This window comes from Sceloporus occidentalis, unplaced genomic scaffold (assembly GCF_023333645.1).
Source record: "Sceloporus occidentalis isolate IW3139 unplaced genomic scaffold, rSceOcc1.0.p SCAF_3, whole genome shotgun sequence".
In the NCBI taxonomy this organism is placed as follows: domain Eukaryota; kingdom Metazoa; phylum Chordata; class Lepidosauria; order Squamata; family Phrynosomatidae; genus Sceloporus; species Sceloporus occidentalis.
Genome location: NW_028316983.1, coordinates 81659506 through 81683470, shown reverse-complemented (window position 1 = coordinate 81683470; position 23965 = coordinate 81659506). Strand labels below are relative to the sequence as shown.

The following is a 23965-nucleotide window of genomic DNA, read 5'->3' as shown; positions in this document are numbered from 1 at the left end:
GGAAAGGGGTCAAAAGATCTTCCTTTTGGCCTTTTCTAATTGTTTTTCTTAGAATTCCAAAGGTAAAGAAGCAAAGATTAGTAAGTAACTAATATAAGCTTGCTTACACTTCAAAGAAGCTAGGGTTATAAGTGCTACTAAACTGAGAATAACAGGGAATCCACAGATCCTGGTTTGAAACAAGAGTGAGCTAGCTAAGACCTGGGAGACCAGATGGACACACAACACCTTTCAACTCTAGTGTGGGGGGCACAACTTGCTCAAATTAACTGTCAAGATTTGACTGCTGTTTTTTTTAATTAAGTGAATACCTTTGCCTGCAAACATTTCAGCAGAATGCATCTGTTCTATAGCCTTCTACTAGTCTGCATGTACAATGGGATAAGATTGGCAAACACCAGGCTCAGTTCAAGTTCACTCCTGACCTGCAATCAATTCCATTGCTTCCTATGGATCAAGATTTTGGGATCTCTGGAACTACTGACACAATATTGCACACTTCACCCCACATATAGTGCATTAGATTCCTTTTCTCTAACTCCACAGGTAAAGTAAGTGTTTAAATACCCTAAAGGCACCAGATCCCATTTGATGTTGGAAGCAAAGCAGGGTCATCTCTGGTTAGTACTTGGATGGGAGGCCACAAACTAGACCAGTATATACATGCACAAAGGTAAAAAACAGGCACACCACTTATATTTAGTTATGTATCTTTTTAGGCCTCCATTCAAACTCCTATCAAACAGAATTTGCTGTATGCAAATGACATCTGTTGAGGTTCAATTTAAAGCCCAGAAGCAGAAAGAAAGAAAGAGTCAGGGCCTGAACAGACGGGCCAAAATAAAGCTACTTTGGGTCACTTTGGAGGTATGCTGTTTAAATAACACACACATCTTAAGAGGCCAGAAGCTGCGTCAAAGCTGCACTCCAGTCCTTAGGACTGGAACATGGCTTTGGTGCGGCTTCCGGCTGTATGCAGCATTTAAACAGCATACCTCCAAAGTGACCCGAAGCAGCTTTATTTTGGCCTGTCTGTTTGGGCCCTCAGTTCAGTAAAGTAAAGTTCGCCAAGCTGTTCTGGAACCTATACCAGTCTTATAGACCCAAGAGGCACAAACATGCAGAGACAGCCAAAAGTGATGTTGGTCTTTGCTCAGCTATATCACTCCTTTACAATCTCATTCTCAGGGTCTAAGATAAGAAAACAGATAGTGGTTTGATTAACAGCAACTATCTAGGACCTTCAAGATGACAGGGCCAAGGTGACGGGGTCCAAGGTACCAAATAATAAAGATCTCACCCAAGCTACAAAACTAGAAATATTTAAAATAGATAATCTTGATGACACAATTATCTGACAATACAAAGTTCATAGGTAACCTGAAAAAGGAGATTCAGAGATAACACATCAACCCACATATAACTTCTCCAGGAACAGAATGTTCCCATATTCCTTTCCATAATAGAAGGTACTTAAGTATTAACACAGGCCTCAGCATTATGGAGTCCTAACATCATAAATGCTGCATCCAGGCAGATATTAATGCTACGATGCATATATTATTGTTTAGATTGTAACCCTATGGCTCTATGGGATGGCTCTATTCTATTTCTGTCCTGTGTTTCATGTAGTACAATACAGTGCCTTTGTTTTATTTTAGGCATCTGAAAAATAAATATGAACAACAAGTTCCTTGCAGTTGCATCCTATAAAACCAGTTCTAATATAAAACAAAGTAAAACAACAACTTTAGGACCCAAATTTTAACAACTGCTTTTAAGTCACCTAAAGCACTTGAATCCAGCATACCAATCTGGCCCTCTGAAAGAAGTACCAATGGGTGGGAGAAGGAAGCGGGAGGAAGAATTGAGAGGAAGGTAATATACCTTCACATAGCAATATATGCATGGGCTCTTTTTATTCGCATTATAAAGCAGTCTGGCGTGCACTCTGCACAGCATATAGATTGCCATCCCTGAGGACCTCCAAACTGGGAAAAATGTAGGACCAGGAAATTAAAAAAAAAGGTCCTACATTTTAAAACCTTGTCCTCCTTCTCGGCTTGGGAGGAAGCCTCGGCCTCCTCTCAGGCCGGGAAGGGGCGCGGGGGCCACCTGTCATCGCAGCCATCGCTGCGGTGGCAAGCTGCTGCCTCCTCCTCTTCCCAGGCCCCGGCGAGGCCTTGGAGGACTCTGCGATCACAGAGCCGCCCCCAGGGCCTTGCTGGGGCCAGGGAGGGAGTGTCTCCCAGGCCCCAGCGAGGCCTTGGAAGACTCCGCGATCGCGGAGCCGCCCCCAGGGCCTCGCTGGGGGGGAATCCCGGGGGCGGGGCCAAACCGGGGCGGGACCGTGCAGACCCGCCCCAAACCAGGAAAGTCCCGCCCCCAGGCGGGATGTGGCAGCCCTACATATAGACTAAAAAATTGCATGTTGGCTCCTCCACATGAAGCAATTGACACAAGAGACTGCTAGAGGTTGTGAGATTTGTTGCTATAGTTCTGTGTCTGTCTGTCTGTGTGCGTGTTTTAAATCCTGTCAACCTTTCTGTTGTCCTGTACTAACTTCTGGCAATTCACAGCATGAGCTGCAACATTTTATTCATATGACTCAATGTTTTTTTAAATTCTAAGTCATAATGAAGCATCACCGACTTCCCCTTTCTCTCTCTAAAAAAAATCCCATTTTGCTACAAATGGCCTCCCAAAAAGAATGAAATGATAACAACCAGGACAAGGCAAGAAGCTATATTGTGAGTATTTAGGCTTCTTTAGACCAATCTGCAAAAGCTCTGTGGTGGCAGAAACCTCTGGCTATCATGGCTGGGGTATTCTGGAAGTTAAGAGTCCAAAAATGTAGCTTTTTCAAGTTTTGACTTCAGACCTCAGATGTCTACACTTACTCTCCTCTCCACTGCAGAACTCTCCAAACCATTAGGATAAATGAAATTATCCTGTAGCTTATTTTACTGCTCCATCTGCTACACTCTCTAGACAGGACTCTCTAGCTGTGGTTTACAAGCAGATACATGACAGCAGCAGAGACAAACAGCTGAGCAACAAAGATGTCAAAGAAAGGGGGAAGCTTCTAACCAAGAAGATGCTATGAACCCCTAAGTCAGAGTACTCATTTTACAGTAGCATTGTGTTTATGATACTCTAATCTCACCGTGTTCATTGTTCTTCTTTCCTCCTCAAGTCTGCCTTCTCTCAGTGCTCTCAAGAGAGTGCATTGATCTGGCATTAATGCCCTGAGAACCGTGGCCTTAAGGATAATGCATGCGGTCTCTGCCTGTGTTCTGTCATAAATTATGAATTAGAGACAACTGAACAACAAGGCTATAAATACGCTATGAGGTTTTAGTGACATAACAGGAGGCAAACTGAAGGGGTCTCTGATGTCACCACAAGGCAAAAATGTAAGGAAAATATAGCATGGCGCTGAAGAGGATTTGTTTTATAAATAGGAATTGTTGAGGAACAAAGAAACAGACTGGGGAGGCATAAAGCAGGGAAGGAGGTAACTTTATTTCATCTTTATACTATCTTTGCTGATAATGTTTGCCTCATGCTTTTCAGTTCTTCCATGATAACTTTTCCTTCGTGCTTCCTTAAGTATTCCACCCTCCTGATAAGTCTTGCTATTAGAAACCAAACTTAGAAAAGTTACCTTTTTGGACTGTAGCCCCCAGAATCCCTCAGGCAGCATTGTAACTGGTCAAGCTGGCTTAGGGAATCTGGCAAAAGTAGTCCAAAAATGTAATTTATTAGAACACTATAGGTTGGATACTATCCAATAATTTTGTGGCTATGATGGCCTCCTCTCCACCTTGGCTCCCTCCAGCAACTCAGCAAAATTTTGATTCAAGAATACTTTCTGATAGTATACTGTAAGATATGCCTTTCTAAGTATCTTAACATTCCCCCCCTCCCTTTTCTTATAAAGAGAAGGAACTTCTTTTCATTGTTGAAATGCTGGCCAGCATGTCACCAATGTCCACAAAAAACCTCCAGCATTGAAAGAATGGTGGTGGTATGGTTTGTACAGTTTTCAGATACTATACAGCTGGAGTCCGTTCAAGCTGTCTATTTATACTGAGTTTTAATGCCAGACTATTTTCAATGCTATAGCTCAGTTTTAGAATGTGAATTAATAAGAAAATGTGCTTCTGAGCATATGCAGAGCACCTGTCCATGATTAGTGAGCAAAAAAGGTTTGAGGGGGGAAGGAATCCCTTACATTATCATAATCAAGCTCTTTGAGGGTAGAAATGTAATACTGTATAGAGATATTTAGCGCTTGATTCTACATATCTGAGATTAAGGTTAGGTCTGAAATGTCCCAAAGTGTCGCTTCAAGTTTGGTTTGAGTCCCAGGATCATTTAGAGTTCATCATTCAATGTATTTTCCTGAGCCAAATTAATATCAAACACCTCAGTGTTTGCACCTAACGTTTGTTGATTTCAATGAATTGAAGAAACTAAAATGGATATATGCAAGAGAAAATGGGCATGAAAGACTCCTGGTTGCATAAGCAAAGGCCCTCCACACACTCAGCAGATCTCATGTTGGTAGCTAACAAATCATGTAGCCTCCAATATTTCATGATTTTGACAATCCCTTCTCCCCAAGATGTGGACGTTTCGGACCCTTGAACCTTAGGCATTCTGATGAGAAGACACTTTCTGCTCTTCTGCCTGACTCACCAAAAAGGTCTAGGGTGGGCATAGAATCACAGAGTTGGAAGAGACCACAAGGGCCAATCAGTCCAACTCCCTGCTGTGCAAAAATATACAATTGAAGCACACCCGATAGATGGGCATCCAGCTTCTGTGTAAAAACCTCCAAAGGAGGAGACTCCATCACATTCCAAGGGAGCATGTTCCACTGTCCAACAGCTCTTACCATCAGGAAGTTCTTCCTAATGTTTAGGTGAAATCTCTTTTCCTATAGTTTGAATCCACTGCTCTGTATCTGGAGCAACAGAAAACAAGCTTGGTCCATCCTCAATATGACATCCCTTCAAATATTTAAACATGGCTATTACGTGTCAATCCTTAAGCTTCTCTTCTCCAGGCTAAACATATCCAGCTCCTGAAGCCTCTCCTTATAGGATATGGCTTCCAGACCTTTCACCATTTTGGTCACTCTCCTCTGGATATGTTTCAATTTGTCAATATCCTTCTTGAATTGTGGTGCCTAGAACTGGACACAGTATTCCAAGTGAGGTCTGACCAAAGCAGAATAGAGTGGTACTATTACTTCCTTTGATCTAGGCACTATATTCCTGTTCATGCAACCTAGAATCATATTGGGTTTTTTAGCTGCTGCATCACACTGCTGACTCATGTTCAACTTGTAAGCTACTAAGATTCCTAGAACCCTTTCACATGTACTGTTGTTAAGCCAGGTGTCACCCATCCTATATCTGTGCATTTCATTTTTTCTGTGTAAATGCAGTATCTTATATTTCTCCCCACTGAAATTCATTTTGTCACTTTTGGCTAAGCTTTCTAATATGTTAAAGTCATTCTAAATTTTGATCCTATCCTCTGAGGTATTAGCTATCCCTCCTCATTTGGCGTCATTCACAAATTTGGTACCCCTGCTATATTCAACAAGGCTGCCCTAGTCCTTTTGTGGAGTCAGGCAAAGGAGTGGGGCTACAATCAATTTCTTACATGTGAATATAATTATATCTCAGGAATGTCCCATGGGGCAGGAATTATATGCGGTCATAGTTAAAACTTTACATTCCTCACATCTTTCACAGGAATTGAGGGGCAGGGGTATTGCAAGGAGGGGAAAGAGTGATTGTAAGGAAACTGCCAGAACAATACCCATTTTTTTCACCTACCTGTCAAGTCTAATTTTTTGTCTAGCGCTAGCTTCTTTAAACCGTCTTTCTCCATCCTGTTGAAGAGAAATAAGATTTTGAAGATTTATAAAACATGCACAGGAACAAAAAAGAGGCCATTAAATAGTAATAAAAAACCTCAGCCAGATGTGAGGATTTAATTCAAAAGCATTCAGGTTTACCCTGTTTATCTGGCAATGAAATTTATAGGACAAAAGACTTTCTTTCAGGTTGGATTCACTGGCAGGTGGCCGGTGCAGCAACACGTTGATTATCAGAGGGATTGGCAACCAAGTGTTAAGAATGTGGAATATTCCTGTCAGTCAGCCACATCCTCCTCCACAAAACTCCATACTGTTCCCTTCCACTCCCTCCCAGTTTTCTATTTCCCTGCTAACAGATGGTCAGCATTCCATTGGCATTGAACAGATTCAGGACAAGAACCAATGCACTTCTGTTCTTGCTGTGTGGCTTCAAGTCATTTCCAACTCATGGGGCTTTCTTGACAAGATTTGTTCAGGGAGGGATTGCCTTTATCTTTCTTTGAGACTGAGACGTTTATCACACTAGCAAGATCCTGTGGGCAAATGGGATTTAAACCCGATTTAATGTGAAGGAAACCTAGAAATGCCCAAAGTTTTTCACACGACATCGCAGTCAGCGTGCAATAACATGAAGTTAATCCGCAGTTAAAGTGGAGGAAACCAGCAGCTTTTCAAATCTGGTTGAGTTCCGAATTTGAAAAGCTGCTGGTTTCCTCCACTTTAACTGTGGATTAACTTTGCACTATTGCACTTTGGCGCCATTTCAGTGTGAAAAACTAACTGAATTTACAAGTCTCCTTTAAATTTGAATGTAGTTTAACTCCCGTTTAACTCCTGTTTGCCTGTGGAAACTCGCTAGTGTGATAAACTTCTTAGAGAGTGTGATTCGCCCAAGGTCACTCAGTGGGTTTCTATGACTAAGCGGAGATTTGAACCCTGGTCTCCAGAGTCATAGTCTGATGCTCAAACCTCTACACCACACTGGCTCTCAATGTACTTTTAGAATAGTGTAAATATACACTAGCAACATTACATTAGATCCCATAGTTGTACAGCTGACTGCATGCCAGGAACCACAAGCCTTTAGCTCACCCATTGTTAACATTTGATTATCTCCTCACCCACCAAGCCAGAATGAGTCTACAAATATCATCCCCACTATAGCCAATCTTTGAAAAAGTGAGATAGAATGATAGAGTTGGAAGAGACCACAAGGGCTATCCTGTCCAAGCCCATCATGTTTGGGAGAGGCTATTTTCTGAAATGGCACATGACAGAAATGACTTCTGCTCATGTACTGTTATTTAAAAAGTCTCTTCCTGGGCCTAAAATGGACCAGGAAAGCCCCAAAATATGGTAAGAAGCCCCCCCCCCATGTCCCCTAGAGTCATTTGGGTGCATTTTGGGGGGGGGGAGAACATTTTGATATTTTTGTTTTTGCAAGAGGGTGCAGTGGAAGGTAGGGTTCCCGAGCGTCTCCAGAGTTGGCTAATATGCCCCTCTAGCCTTCCGTAGTTGCCCACCCATGATTTATACATGCCACATTTCTGAAACCAACCAAGGCAGTGTACAGAAAATTGATAAAAATTGATAAAATAAAACAATAATCAGATAATAACAGTAAATCACCAAAGAGGGCATTAAGATCCATGACAAGACTGCTTAAAATTCACTTTAGATAGTCCACAAAATGTGTGTGGACTACCTATAACTCCAAACAGAGTACACTCCAGAGTTTGGAAGCAAACAAAGAGAGAGAAAGAGCTAGGGAATATCTATGACTGCAGGTTATATTTAATTTGGACCTTAAAAGTTTTTAATCTGATGAGGATGACATCTATGTCAGTGCAATGTACAGTCCACAGCAGCAGGAAACAAATGTGCTGAACTGCGATTATCTGTCAAATATGAAGTTAAGCCTTTAAATCATGGTTATTGTGCATCAGTTAAACTTCTTGAAGTGATTTTTCTGCCTCCCAAGTACACATGAATCAAATTCTCAAGATGGTCCCAAGAAGACAGCAGATTTTATATGCCTCTACTTTTAGGGGGAAGAAACTCATCTGATTCAAGACCATTACTTATCACTTTTGAAGCCACACAGTACTATTTTCCACTTCTTACCCCTGGTTCTGGTTTCAGCAACGGGAGTGTTCGTGGCTGGCCCTTTTCATTCAAAACTACAAAAGTCATAAAGGCACTGTTAATGTGTCTTCGGCTGACTTCCATTTCATGTCGATAGGCCTCTACGCACACCCCAACCTCCATGCTGGAACGAAGAACATATTTTTTAAAGCTACTGCAGCAGAATTCTAAAAGTACACTTATAAGTTTGTTTAAACTGCTTGTCTTATCTGTTGGGCTATACAAAGGTGCATGTGTGATATCAGAGTCACCACCATTGGTACCAAAACAAAGGTCATTTTGTTTTGGACAAAATCCCTCAGCTACTTTGAGTGCCTCCTAAACAAACACTTGGGTTTTCTGCATTTTATGCTCTAGAATGCACATCTATGAACTGACTGTGACCAAACTTGATCTTTACACTTAGGATGACATCAAATCATTTATGCAAATTCAGGACTGATTAGCAAACTTCCTTTTTTCCCCCTGTGTTTCCTCCTACTTCTTTGGATGAACTCTCAACACTTCTGAACTCTTGCAAACCTGCAACCTGTTCTCTTGATCCAATTCCTACTCGTCTTCTAATTTCTATAGCTCCCCCTTTTCTGCCCTTGCTTCTCCATATCTTCAATCTCTCTCTCTCTACAGGCTCCTTCCCGTCGGACTTCAAACATGCTCTCATTTCCCCAATTCTGAAAAAACCTTCTCTTGACCCCTCCTCTTTGTCGAGCTATCGTCCAATTTCTCTTCTTCCCTTTCTTCCTAAAGTTTTGGAACGGGTTGTTTATTCTCGCTGTCTTGAGTTTCTTGAAGCCAACTCCATCCTCGATCCCTTTCAGTCTGGTTTCCGCCCAAGGCATTCTACAGAGACAGCTCTCACCAAGATCTCGAATGACCTTTTACAGGCCAAGGCTAATGGCCTTTACTCTGTTCTCATCCTTCTCGATTTGTCTGCAGCCTTTGACACCATTGATCACTGTCTCTTAGTTGACATACTCTCTGACCTTGGGTTCTCAGACTCTGTTCTCAACTGGTTTAGATCTTATTTGTCTGGCAGATCTTTTGAAGTGGTTGCAGGTGGTCAGACTTCTTCTCCTGTTCCCTTATCTGTTGGAGTTCCCCAGGGCTCTGTTCTGAGTCCCCTTCTGTTTTCTCTCTACACACTGTCCTTAGGTAAACTCATTAGCTCTTTTGTTTTCTCCTACCATCTGTATGCCGATGACACCCAGCTGTATCTTTCCACCCCTGACCTTTCTCCAAGGCTTGAACAGCAAGTTTCGTCCTGTCTCGCAGCTGTCTCGCAGTGGATGTACCATCGGCGTTTGAAGCTCAACATGTCCAAGACAGAGCTTCTTGTCTTTCCTCCTAAGTCTGCCCTTCAACACTCCTTTTCTGTCTCTGTTGACAACATTTCTATTCAACCAGTCCAGCAAGCCCGCAGTCTTGGTTTTATCTTTGATTCTTCTCTGTCGTGTATCCCGCAGATCCAGACCACAGCCAAGGCTTGCCGATTCTTACTATACAATATTGCCAAAATCCGACCTTATCTCTCCGCCTCTTCTGCCAAGATCCTGGTCCATGCCCTTGTGGTCTCACGACTTGATTACTGTAATGTTCTCCTGGCTGGGCTTCCTCTTTCTCACCTCCGTCCTTTAATCTCTGTCCAGCATTCAGCTGTACGCATGATCACATCCACCCACCGCTCTGACCACATCTCTCCTGTGCTGGCATCCCTTCACTGGCTCCCCCTCCCTTTCCACATTCAGTACAAGTTCCTGCTGTCGACATTTAAAGCCCTCCATGGGCTGGCCCCTCCTTACTTATCAGACCTTCCCACTAGGGCCCTCCGTTCTGGTAGTCAAGGTCTGCTGTCCCAGCCCATGATTTCCTCTACCCCATCTCGAATTCTCCCCTTTTCACTCGCTGCTCCTCACTCCTGGAACCTTCTTCCCCCGCGAGCAAGAGCCATCACTTCTTTAACCAGCTTCAAAATGGAGCTGAAGACCATCCTGTTCAGAGAAGCGTTCCCAGGCATTGCATAATTGTCACTTGCTATTTGATGTTCCTTTGTTGCCTGTTTTATTGAATCATTTCCTGTATTGCTATGTCCTCCCTCCAGTCCATCTCCCCTGATCCAGGCCTCAGAGGTAGAGAAGAACTGTTGGCCCTCATCCCCTTCCCCTTTTGTGTCATGTCTTTTTAGATTGTAAGCCTTAGGGCAGGGAACCGTCCAATTAAAAAGATTGTATGTACAGTGCTGTGTAAATTTACAGCGCTTTATAAATAAAGGTTAATAATAATAATAATTTTTTTGAAAAAAATGTTTTGGGTTCATTTTGCAAGCAATTTGGTGTTACATTTTATGGATTGTAGATGCTGATATTAACATTTTTATTACTAGACTCTATCTCAAGAGCGATAGCAGTGATATACTGATAGCAGTGAAATCATTAACATCAAGCCAGATAACACCAGGTAAATGTCCTAGTACAATATATTGTGAGCAGCAGTAATGGATGATAATTTACAAGGGCCTTTTCTGTTATCTTTGCTTCTTATGGAACTGCCAATTTATTGGAATTCATTAATGTATAATTTTGAAAGAACATATGCTAACTTGCTTCTACACAGAGCTGAGTTCTATCTTTTGACTAATTCTGAAACCTTACACAATTGTGACAATTTCACTCACTTCTGAAATCATTTACCTGCCCCATTTTGAATAATATTATATCTCCCAAGCTTATGTTTAAACGATTCTGCATTTGTTCTTCTGAGAACTGTAGAATGGTTTAATTTAGAAAATCAAGAAAAATTACTTCTGAGCTCTGATCCACATCCAATAGTTAGAGTGACCTTCCTCAACATGATGGCCTATAGATGCTTTGGAGTGCAACTCCCATCATGCTGATGGGAGTTAATCCATGGCATCTGGAGTACACTGTATTTGGGAAGGCTGCTATAAGGGTTTAAAAGACAGACCTGTGCTTGAATGCATTGTTGACAATGGCCTTGAACAGGAGGCGGTCCCCAACTTGAGATGGACCTCGAAAATGGAACATTTCAATTGTCTTCAGGGTAGGATGTGAATGGCACAGTCGGCTACAGTTGAAAAGAGAAATAAATTTAAGAATATTCCAATAATTTTTTAAAAAAAATCAAACTGATATGCATAATCCATTCATTTTTGCAGAACCAACTACTCAGCTATTATTATGAATTAGGTGTCTCCACATGGAGGACTCTTAGCAGAGCTCAGAAAAGTTACTTTTTGGACTACAAAGCACAGAATGGCTGGGGGATTCTGGCACTTTCTCAAGCACCGGTCCTTAGTTCTATCGATACAAAGTGATTGTGCAACTACTCTGTCTTTCTTCTTTAACAAGTTGGTTGTGGTTATGAAAAATGACAGAATAAGCAGCAGGAAGGCACAGGAGAGCTACTAATGGAGCCGCTGTGAACTTTGAACCAGGCAGGGCAACTACATAGCAAAAGCTTTGTCTGAAAACACAGTTAGTAACAGGTCATACTCTTGCAAATTCAGTTGGTTTGCCATTTACCCCAAACAAACTCAAACTTTGTGTGAAACAGCAAGACCTAGATATTAAGACAAGCTAGATTTCCCCAGGCTTCTTCTTATGGAGAATATCTCTGTCAGGTCACAAGACCCTGAGAGTTTCCAACAACAAGTGAGTGCAGGTATGCTGTGTGAGAGAGTGTTCCCCCCCCTTTTTTTTTTTTTACTTCTCTTTATCACAATTTTATAACCCACCTCCTCAGATTTCATGAAGACACAGTGCCACCTAAAGGAGAGCAGCCAGCTTGTCTCTAATTAAAGTGAATGTCTTTGGATTATCAATATTTTCAAGGAGACTGGGAATCTGCTTCTTTATAGGGAGAAGGCAAGGGCTAGGCACACCAATTTTTCAGAAAGAGAGGGTGACATGTATAATGGAAACACATGTCTGCAGCACTTTGGCTCAGATATTCTCAGAACTGTAGACCCTTGCAATAACTTTTCCAAGCTCTGAGCAGAAGAAAGGTCAGCAACTTATATTCTTCCGTCACACTTGTCTTTATTCCTTTATTACTTTGTCTAAATAGAGGATCTCTGTCTCACAGAACGACACATGAAAAGGAGCACTGTTTTGCTTTTGAAGGAACAAAGAAAAGTGTGATGGCCAAACGATTAGTATGCCACTGACCCAAACTGGTTACATCAGGACTGGGGGAAAAGAAGGCCTGATGTTAGACAGAAACACAGTGTCAAAAGGAGCTCCAACTCTGCAAGCTCAAGGAAATAGGTAAGGAGTCCAGGAGATGAATTAATTAGAATTTCTACTAAAGGTGTAGCGTATTAAGGTTTGAACTGTTTATGGAGGTGGTTGTGTAACAACTTATTGCCTCCAAGCGAGGCCATAGCAGTTAAGCCTAATCAGTTGCAGCCAAACCTCAATCTAAACTTACACAAAGTTCACAGCAAGACAGGATTAAAATGTAGATTTGGTTGAACAGTAAAACAAATTGTAGTGACAAAATCTAGACCAAAGTAGGGAATGAGTGGCCTCCAGATGTTCAACTGTAACTCCCACCATCCTCTACCACTATTCTGGGTAGAGCTGATGGGAGTTGTAGTCCAATGACATCTGGAGTCACAGTTTGCCCACTCTTGGCACAGAGGACAGGGAGGGTTTAAAACAAAACTAACGTAGATTTACCAAATTTAAGGCAAGCCAGTGTTCCAATCATACTTCAGATGACTTGATCTGTTGCTAAAATTTATACATATCTTTTCTGCCCTTTACATTTTCTTTATTCTCTTAATCATTCATCACTGGGTACAACTCATACTCACATAATTGTGGATCCTGTGTGTGTGTGTGTGTGTGTGGTTCGTTCCACTGTACCCAGTTTATTTATATCTTTTTATTCATTGTTTTGCTGCCAACCAAAGTGATGTACAAAAGTAACATGAGTAACATTCTTGCAGAAAACATGTTGGAAACAAAACATGATGCCTAGCTTCAAAGCAAACAAACAAAAAGTCATATAGAATAGAGTTCTGACCACCTGAAAGAAGCTCAAGGATGATAAATCCAATCTGATTTCCCTTGGGAAATAAGTTTAGTACTGTTGGGGGAAAGAGTGTAGGATATTTAGGGAGTGGGTTTAAAAAGCAGAGACCATGGCCAGTTAAGAACTAATTCAGGTCCAACGTTTTTTTCACCACTCTTGTGTCTCTTGATGAAATATAAAAGTGATTTTAAAAATGTAGAAAAAATATATAGAAGTGATTTTAAAAAATGATCCAATATACATCCAATATGCCAGTTTAGGAAACCACCACAGCCATGTGCCACTCAAAAGGTTAGAAGTACAGCAGCGGTTCACTTTATTGCACACACCTGGGCAAATCCCACTGCTGAATATGTTGCTGTGGGCAGAGAGTACACAGAAAATACAGTAAACTGAAACACCCCTCTATTTTCTCCCTTGGTGGAGTTTGACTACATTTCAGATTCTATCTGGATGAGTTCAATATGACCTCCATGGCTCACAAAAGCCTCTCTGCTGCCAGCTGCAGGTTGATCAGCATGGCTGTGGTCAGCAACTGGTAACCTGAAGGGACACAAACTATACAGGGCATGCATGCACAGCTTCACAATGGCATCTGCTGCTCACCATATTGAAATTTAATAGAGTTTAAAAGGTTCACCACAATGTAATGCCTATACCTGGAATGGAATGAAAACTACCTAAGGACAAAAATGGAAACACTGCAGGTCATTCCATCAGTTTGTCTCCCAATCCACATAAAGCTGGAAGAAAACTAACTGTGTGCCTTCAAGTGGTTTCAGACTTATGGCAATCCTAAGGCAAAGCTATCCTGGAGTTTTCTTGGCAAGTTTTTTTAGAAGGGGTTTGCCATTGCCATCCTGAGGCTGAGAGAGTGTTATTTGCCCAAGGTCACCCAATCGGTTTACTATTTATTTATTTATTACGATCAACTGATCAAACATAATGGGTTGACATGGCTGAGCCAGGATTCAAAACCTGGTCTGCAGAGTCATATTTCAAGGCTAAAACTACTATACCATGCTGGCTCTCAGTTGAGAAGGTAGCTGGAAGGGTAGTGCTAGATTTATACTTAGCCACAAGAAGGCAATATGGCTTCAGCCTTTTGCATTTCTGATTCTAGTCACTAGTGCTTGCTTTACAATAAACATTATTATTAAATATTGTTCAATATTAAGAGCAATAGCAATAGTTCAATATTGCTATCATGTAACATTGCTCTTAAGCAATATTAAGCAACAGCAATACCTCAACAGTCAATGTGAAAGCACTGAGGTTTGATGGTCTCTTGCTAGATGCTCTTTATCGATTTACATTCCTAAATTCTGCAGCTCCTATGTTAAGTTAATATTGAATAGGTACAGTACAGATAAAACTATGTTTGCAATTTCTTGAAGCAAAATTGCAATTGTGCCATATAATACATAATAGCTCTGTTTTTGTCATTTCAAGAACAACTTGGAGACCAGCAATGAAACAGTGGGAATGACTGTGGCAAATCCATCTTTTAAAACATGAGTCAGGCCATACCAGCAAACTACCACCATTGTGTATAGTTTTATCCCAAAGATAAAGAAGCATACAACCTCGCTGCTATTGTGGCCACGTTCTCCATCCAGGCCATGATCTGCCCTCCAAAGGTGTTCCCTTGATGGTTGCCATGGGGGGGCAGAATGAGTTCCACGCTCTCCACTCGGGTCTTTTCTGCAGGTACTACCATGTTGCAGTCTCTGCTCTCAAGCTCTGTTAGGAAATAAGGATGCATTTTAACAGGGAGCATCTACAGAGAAACTGTTCTTGTGTCTGGACTATTTGACAACATCTGATACCACCCATAGGTCTCTGGGAATCATGGCCTGGCAGCAAGCAGAGAGGAAAGACAGGAACTGATAAAAGTTGTCCCAATTATAGGAAACAAAGTGGGGCTAGAATCCTGCTGATGGAATCCTGTTGATGATATAACCTGGAGTGTAGGTACATGTGCATTTAAAGTATTTTTCAAGTTGATTTAATCTGGTGGGTGCAGTTTACATCTTTCCTAATGATGTGTTTGTATATTTTCAAATATACTTTTGAAGTTGATCTCTTTTTATTATTTGCTATATTGAGCACTATCTTTGGGGGGGGGTGTATGATTAAATAAATAAATAACAGTTAACTTAATGCATGAAACACATGCATCATCGCCTATACACATCATTCTATGCATCAGCTGAGAGCTCAGGAAAATGCAGTCTTGCAGTAGATGAGGAACTGGCCTAATGTTAATGGAAATAATAGGAAGAACATCCAATGTAAACAGTTGCCTATGCATTGTAATGTCTCTACATAAACATTTAATACTATATTCTATTGTGATTAGCCCCCAAATAGAGATGGATGTCATGCTTTCCAGATGCCCAGATAGAATACTAGGTTCCACTACCAGTGTTCTGTAGCTGCCAATCCTATTTACTGTTCTTGAACATTGTCTAGACTGGTATAGCAGACAACTACTGCACTTCAACAAAAGCACCAGATAGGACTGTGTGGATTACTCTACCTGACTCCACAGGACTGTTAGAGACAAGGCCTTTGATTGTTTCTGCATGGGCCAGTCGCATACGACGGCGTTCAGCAGCAATGCTGTATTCCATCTTCTCTTCTTCTGTTTGAGGAACTAAGGGCTTCAACTTTATCTAGGCATAAGAAGCAGGGGGAGGATAAAGAAGACATTTAATGCACTACATTAGAACTGTATAGACAGAGAAGACATCACATTATAACACTATGCCTATATTGAAACTGAAGAACAGGTAAAATCTGACCAAGGAGTGCTTTTGTGTGTGTTAATAGCAATAGGAAGTACATTTCTACACTGCTTATCAGTGCACTTAAGCACTCCCTAAGCAGTTTACAAAGTGTAAGCTAATTGCCCCCAACAATCTGGGTACTCATTTTAGCAACCTTGGAAGGATGCAAGCCTGAGTCAAGCTTGAGCCCTTTCTCTGGTATTGAACTTGCAACCTTATGGTTTGTGAGTGAGTGGCTGCAGTACAGGCATTTAACCACTGCACTACCAGGGCTCCTGTTAAGCCCACCTTATTTATGTACCCAAAAATAGGTTGGAGCTTGAGAAGCAATCTGAAAACAGCTGACTATTTATTGTGGGGGGATTATGTGGCCTTCAGGCTACATGCAATCTGGGAAAGCCCTTTTTGTGCCTCCTCCTAGCAAGAAAAATGCTTGACCAAAAATGAAGAATCGAGTCTTCTGTGGTTATGATTCTACATTTAATTATTTCCACCATCCAATGCAACTGTTAATTTGGAATTTTGTGAATAAACTGTAGTTCTTGAATTATATTGAATGATATTTATATACCAAGAGTGTAAGCCAATGAAATTAATAGGACTGAAGCTGGTCACAAAGATGCCCTATTCTGTTGCTTTAAGAGTTGTGTTCTAGCTTTTTTGCTTATTTTAATTTCCCTCTAGGGTATTCTCATTTTTGTTGTTCAACATCTGCTATCTTGTGTGCCTCACATTGAGGTGGTCCCCAGAAGGAAGCCAGGAAATAATAATAATAATAATAATAATAATGATAATAATAAATTTTATTTATATACTGCTTTTCCAAAAGATCAAAGCGGTTTACATAGAGTTTAAAACCAATTACAAAACACATCATAAAATAGATAAAACCAAGAGCACTAAATACAATATACAAATCTAAAAACAATCATTCAGTCAATCAATAGGGTGAGGTAGAGAGTCAATGGGATCAGAGTACACGACTTCATTTTCCAGGGGGGACGGCTTGACAGAAGAGGAAGGTTTTAAGCCTCTTTTTAAATGTTTCCAGGGGGGTGATAAGATGGAGCTCGTCGGGAAGACTACTCCAGATTTGTGGGGCCGCTACTGAGAAGGCCATCTGGGAAGTAATAACATATTTAGAAGGTGGAATTTCCAGCAAGTTTTTCCCGGTTGTTAGATTATATGGGGAGATGCGGTCTCTCAAGTAACTCGGGCCCAAGCCATGTAGGGCTTTATAGGTAATAACCAATACCTTGTATTGTTCTCGGAAGCAAATAGGCAGCCAGTGCAGATCTTTCAGAATAGGTGTTATATGGTCAAACCTGGACGCACTGGTGACCAATCTGGCTGCCATATTTTGTACTAACTGAAGCTTCCGGGCTTGGTACAAGGGTTGCCCCATGTAGAGCGCATTACAGAAATCCAAGCGAGAGGTTACCAGAGCATGTACCACAGTTTCAAGGTCCCTTTGGCCCAGGTAGGGTCGCAGCTGGTGTATCAACTGAAGTTGATAGCAAGCACTTCTGACCGTCGCATCTACATGAGATGTCAATTGCAGGGACGAGTCCAGAAGTACTCCTAAACTGCAAACTTCGTCCTTCAGGGGAAGTGTGACCCGATTCAGGACCGGTGGACAAATTTCCTTCCCCGGGCCTGGGGAACCTATCACCAGTACTTTCCTTTTCTCTGGATTCAAACTGAGTTTGTTTTCCCTCATCCAGCCCATTACCGACTCCAGGCAGGCATTCAGAGGAGAGACTCCATCCTTAGTCACTGCATCAGTCGGGAACACAGAGAAACATATTTGGGTGTCATCAGCATATTGATAACACCGTGCCCCATGTCTCCAGATGATCTAGCCCAGCGGTTTCATGTAAATGTTAAACAAAGTGGGGGACAAAATAGCTCCCTGAAGGACACCAGATGTCAGTTCCCTCTTAGAGGAGCAAGTGTCCCCCAGCTGCACCATCTGGAATCTGCCCGAGATGTAGGAATGGAACCACTGGAGTGCAGTGCCCCTGATGCCCAGCTCCCTCAGGCGTTCCAGAAGGATACCGTGGTCAATGGTATCGAAAGCCGCTGAGATGTCCAATAGTACCAACAAGGTCACACTTCCCCCATCGATGCCCAGACGGAGATCATCGACTAAGGCGACCATGGCAGTCTCAACTCCGTTACTCCGAAATGGGTTTGGTGTGACCTCTGGATTATCATCAGCTGTCCACCTCTGATTTAAACCCTAACCCTATTCATGCTTACTCAGAGGACAGTCCCAGAATGTTAAATCTGATCTTCTGCCATGTCAGGGTTAAAGAATGATAAACTTTTTATGATTTCCAATAGCACTTCCGTTAGCCTGTACCAATTTGATTTTAAACACAAAAGATTGCATCTAATTCATCAGTGCCGAAACTTAGCCTACTCTATCCACACAGGAGTTAAAATGTTTTACTTTAATGCAACTTCAACATTTCCAATTAAATATCAGCATTGCTACACCAAGAATATACCATGCAAAAAAACCCTGAAAGAATAAAAAGTGGAGGTTATTTTTATACACAGAAGAACCATGATACAATAGTCAGAGCAATGAATGGGAGCTCTTTGTGCACTCTCCAGAAGAAATTGTCTAGGAGGAAGAGAGGGATGGACATCAATGCTGTTTTTGTTCCCAGTACCTAATTTGAAACTGCAAGAATTTAAATGTCAGGGGTCTAAGCCTACCTTAGCAGCTGGTTTGCCTTGTGCAACAAACGTTGCATATGCCTTGCAAACATTCCATTGCTCCCCATTACACAGATCTTCACAGCTGACCTGTACACCAACCTAGAAATGATAACCAGAAGCAGGAGGGAGGTTACTAAATGAAACACCATTTTTAAAGCATTAGCATGTTTCATTCAGAAATAAAAAATGAAAATCACATATGTTTCATTCCTCAAAAGAATACTTTGTGGCACCTGATGAAGTTGTATTGTACAAGAAGTATGTGTTCTAGTTCTTAGCCAAGGTCTGGCAATTCAATACTTTTGAATATTTAAAGATGAACAGGCGGTGCAATTATTGCATTCTGTGTACTGCTGCTTTCCTAAGCAAATGAATCACTGAAGTTTGTTCCCTGGGGCAGCAAAATGAGAACCAGGCATCCCTGAGATCAAACTGTTCCCTCCTCTAACAAAGAAAACCAAGTTACAAACAAAAGGAGTGGGAATCAGGGTGCCTTTAGGCCTGGAGAGACTCTTGCTCTGTGGGTTATTACAGAAAAGCAATCACAATTAAAGTGGCAGGGGGTGGGTGAATACTGCCTAAACCAGGGCTATGTATATTCTACATAATGTGGTCCCTGGCTTCCAAGAACAGCTGCTTTGAATATTTTTGATTTTTAAAACAACAACAACAAAGTTCCTAGCCCTTGGAGTGTGGATGAAGTCTGATGACTTGGAAGCCATATTACCTGCAGGACACTGGTTTTGTGCAGATGGCATGACAATCCTGTTTTCCATCAAAAATCTTGAAAAAGCTTTTGTATTCTTCTGAGTGTTTTATTTTCCCCACTAGCAGACTCTTGCACTGTGTTTGTTAAGCTACTATTCAATACAACATTTAGCATAAGATGGATTTCAAAAAGAGGTTGAATGCTATCTGCTGGGCATGCATTAGCTGGAGATCCTGCACTGAACAGGGGTTGGACTCAATGGCCCATGGTACCCCTTCCAACTTTATGTCTCTATGATTCTATGAAGGCTATTTCTTATGCTGCATACTAGGATCTTCAAGTACAGAACCACCACCTTGAACAATGGTGATGCCCTTAAATGACACTGAACATCTTATAGGACAGATCTGTGGAAAATCTGGAAAAAAAATTAGGATTTAAATATCATTCTCCAGGCAGACATCTCTCCACATAGACTTGATTCAAATGAATGGACTTGAGGACATTTCAGTGCCCTCGTACAGTGGTCCCTCCACATTCACTGGGCTTAGGGGTGAATGTGGAAAAACTGCAAATAAAAAAAATTATTCTCTTTACCTGAGAGAATACATCTCTAGGAATCTCCAGGTTCTCCAGTGTAGCTCTATAGTCCACACATGCCAGAAGTTGATCATAAAATTATGCTGGAGGACCTACAAATTGCCAGAGGATCTTTTCTTTATGAACTTCTAGGCTCTATAGCACAACTTTATCAACTTTCAACAGAATTGTACTGGACTTAAAGATTCCTGGGAAGTCAAAACCGTAAATAATCAAATCCGCAAAAGTCAAAGCCACAAATGTGTAGGGCTGACTGTATTCCTACAGAAGTCTGTTTCTTCCCCTTGTCCCCTTTTTTGTTCAACCCCATTCCTTGCCAAAGACATTTCAAGTTCAGTGACCTATTTACATAATCCTTTCCAAATACAGAATTTGGATGCATGTGGCACCAAAAGTCAAGGAAGAAGGTTTGGCAATCGCTTATACCGGAAGAAAAGTATATACGGATGCAGACATCCAGTTGTATCTTATTACAGCCTCTGAAACAGACGTTCCACCACCACCACTATGTTCCAAGAAGATGAGCTGAAGTATACAAACCTCCATGCTAGAGTTAAATGCCCGGTTCACTTTTGCTTTGAGGTTGACAACCTGCCCAACACTAATGATGGGTGAGAAAAAAACAGAGAAGGTAGAAATGTTAAAATGCGATTCACAAAAAACATCCTATGATTCAAATACGTAGGAGAACTACTTTCCTGGGAGGCCCTACTCTACAAGAGTGCTGTCATGGTCAATTTGACAGAACAGCTTGCTGTTTAAATCACTCCCACTGGCTGCTGAAAAGCTATATGGTCACACTTGGATTAATTCCTGTGCCCTCCCTGCTAGGTCACCTGGACAGTACATGGAAGGGTTGGGTTGGAGGGAGGGAGGAGGCTGCTTTGGATTGGCCCAGAGATTTGTGGGATGCACATCATTATTATTTTCCCCAGGTCCCAAGTGGAAGACTTAGCAGGCCCAGACCTCATGTAGTTTTCTGGTTCATCAGAAAGGGTACACAGATAAGATTTCACCCTTGGCTAAATACACATTTAACCATACCTCTTCCTCAGTAAAGAAAGGGGAATGCACAGTCCCTGGGAAAAGCTACATGCCTTCATTCAAGATGCTCAGAATATGTTTTTATTTTCTCTTTGTCTTTCTTTGGTACCACCTTAAGAATTCTTGGAAATTTGAAAGCTTGTGTACTCGAAAAAGTTCACCTGCAACTGTGATTTTTTTCCCCTCCTTGTGAACCGCCACAGCATCCTTTGTTTTGCTTTATGAACAATCTCCCCCAGTTCAGTTTCCTAGCACAGAAACCCAACATAGGGGCATACAACTATCATGAAAGAAGTTATAGAGGATGTTCAAGTTCTGCTTTAACACCCTGTTGGACCAGGGAACTCTGAGATATAGCCCAAGGAACTGCCACCCCTGTCTGTTCTTGCACCCTTCCATATTCTCACCACCAAAAAGCATTCCCATTAAAAATGAAATATTATTTTAAAAAAGAAACTGTTCTTGAAATCCTCCAAGAGCAGTTATTCCTCTTTACAGATAATATTCCTGCACCTTCTCCCCTCACTCCAGTTTATATAAAAAACAATAATGCAAGGAAAGGTAGGAGGAGGAGGGGAAGACTACATGCCAGATGGATGGACCCAATCAAGGGGGTCACAGGCATGGTGGGTTTGGAGGGCCTGAGCAGAGCAATGGAGGACAGAGAGTCTTGGAGGTGTCTCATCCACAGGGTTGCCATGAGTCGGGTAGCTATTCAAGGGCAGCTAACAACAAACAAAAAAGTGGATTTCTAGCCAGTGATTTTCTTGAAAGGGAGCCCCCGGTGGAGTCTCAGCAAGCAATTGTCTCTGGGGCCAAGAGAATTTGCCTGCCCCGGTATTATATCTTCTATGAGCTGATACTGGCAGACTAACCCAAATTCAAGCTGTGGATGCCTTCAAAACATACCATGGCCCCATTCCCACTGGCCCATTTGCCCTGGATGGAACTGGGCAGATCTGGATCCTCCCGAATCTCTCTGGAAGCAAGTGCCCACTATCACTTACCTTAAACGGGGTAATTTACCTCTCCAAAGTTCACATTTGCGGAACCGGTTTAAAATGAAGGCTCCTTTGCTGTCAATCAAATTCACTTCTGCTTTCGTCAAAGGTGACGTTTCCTACAGCCATTGGCCAATGGAATGGGTGCTTTCCCCCCTCCTTTTTTAAGATGTGCACATATTCTGCCAAATTTAAAAACCTCCAGGTGCGTGTGTGAGTTGTGTGTAGCAAAAGCATTCACATATTGTATCAATTTGCCAAATTGAAAGGGAAACATTGGTAAAATTCGCATTGTAACATTCAAATATTAGACAAATAATAAAAATAATAATAAAAGTCTCTTGCAAAGTGAGGTGCTGTGCTGGGAGCAAGCAAACAAAAGGTAAATGTAGCACAAGCAGACACACTCTATCAATATGATCACCCTGTAGAAAAAGCATTTGCATAGTCTGTAAAAAATAAAAATTAAAAAATAGAGAGAAAGCTGCCTGCGCGAGGGAGGCTTGTTCCGTTCTCTGCCCTCCCTCTGATCATCCCTCCCCTGAACTTAACTCTTTCTCCGCTCCTTCCTTCTCCTGCTGCTGCTGCTGCTACTAGCACCTTACCCAGGGGTCCAGGAACATGGCGTGGCTGAGCGGAGCTCCCTTTCCAATCTCCTCCTCCTCCTCCTCCTCCAGCTGGCCCCTTACCTGGGGGTCCATGGATAATAGCCAGGGATTCCCCCCCACCCCAGTTAACCATATATGGGCTTGCCAATTATCCATGTATGGTCTTGGCTTCCCTGTTCCTTCCTGGAAAGAGGGGGGGGGCAAGTCCATATACAGTGCATCCTTTTTTACGCGGGGGATCCTCTCACATCACCTTCTCTCCCAGCCCCATTCATTCGCATAATCTGTCAAAAATTTCTTTATTTTTTTTTTTAAAAAAGCCGATGCGCCCGATGCGAGAGGGGAGGTATGTTCCATCCTCTGCCCTCCCTCTGACCTAAATCCCTCCCTGAACTTGACCCGAACATTACCAGGGCCAAGTTCATATTTGCTGGACGTGGTTTTTCTGAAAAGATACAGCTTTTACTCTGCTTTCAAAAGACCCGCGCCAAGGGACATTTGCCCCTGAGCGGGGAGAGGGGAAGCTGTGCTATATTTTTGGCCCTCTGGCCTGTTTTAGGCCAGAAGCCCTCTCTTTCCCATCCAAAACCTCATGTGACCAGAAGTCCCTTCCAGTTTTGACAAAATGTCCATCAGGCTGCTGGGAAAAAACATGAAGAATTTCCCCATGTCCCCCAGAGAATATGAGAAGCCTCTTCAAGCACAAAAAAACCTGGGTGCTGGGAGGCACAGGGGTCAGATTGGGGAGCCATGGGTCTCATTATGTCTATCTTTGATATAAATGTATACAGGAGACCATATCCTATGACAATCAAAACTTCATCAACTCACTCATCAATTTACCACAGTCCTCTTCATTTCATTGTTGAGGAATTATACACATAGAAGCTTCTTATTTCACATGCCGATATGCAAAAGTAGATGATGAGCCAGATAAGTCCCTCCCCTACATCTCTGCTCTGTTTCTGTCCCTTTTCAGAAACATACATTACTTTAATGACACAGTGAACAATTTGTCCCAATACAAATCATTTTGTTTCAAAGTATATTTAAAAAAACCAACAACCAAAGATTTGAGGAAAGTTATTGGAACAGCTAACTTCTTCCTTGAGAAGTCTCAAATTGTCAATAGTATGGTGGTAACTCTCAGCTGAAAAGAACAATGAAGAAACCAAAGTAAAAAAGGTGGCAACAATAAACTTCTAGGTCCATGGTGGCAAACCTATAGCACATGTGCCAGAGATGATATGCAAAGTCAGTTTTGAGGCCACATGAAGGACGAGGAAGAGGAGGAACAGCCGCATGCTTGTTCCTCCTCTTTCCAGACATCCCGGGCCTTTAGCAGTCTCTGGAGAGGCAGATGAAGGCCTGGGAGGGTGGGG

At 42.0% G+C, this 23965-nt stretch overlaps 1 protein-coding gene across 1 annotated transcript in view; it reads right to left on the bottom strand.

The window, feature by feature from the left end:
- ACOT11 (acyl-CoA thioesterase 11) overlaps window positions 1-23965 on the bottom strand; it is a 204615-nt gene that overhangs the window by 10682 nt on the left and 169968 nt on the right. The window contains exons 6-12 of the mRNA XM_089515215.1: window positions 20471-20531; window positions 18619-18720; window positions 15642-15777; window positions 14686-14842; window positions 11006-11125; window positions 8024-8168; window positions 5856-5911 (exon numbers count right to left, since the gene is read on the bottom strand). Of these exons, the coding sequence (XP_089371341.1) occupies window positions 5856-5911; window positions 8024-8168; window positions 11006-11125; window positions 14686-14842; window positions 15642-15777; window positions 18619-18720; window positions 20471-20531 (777 nt within the window). The remainder of the gene's footprint in view (window positions 1-5855; window positions 5912-8023; window positions 8169-11005; window positions 11126-14685; window positions 14843-15641; window positions 15778-18618; window positions 18721-20470; window positions 20532-23965) is intronic.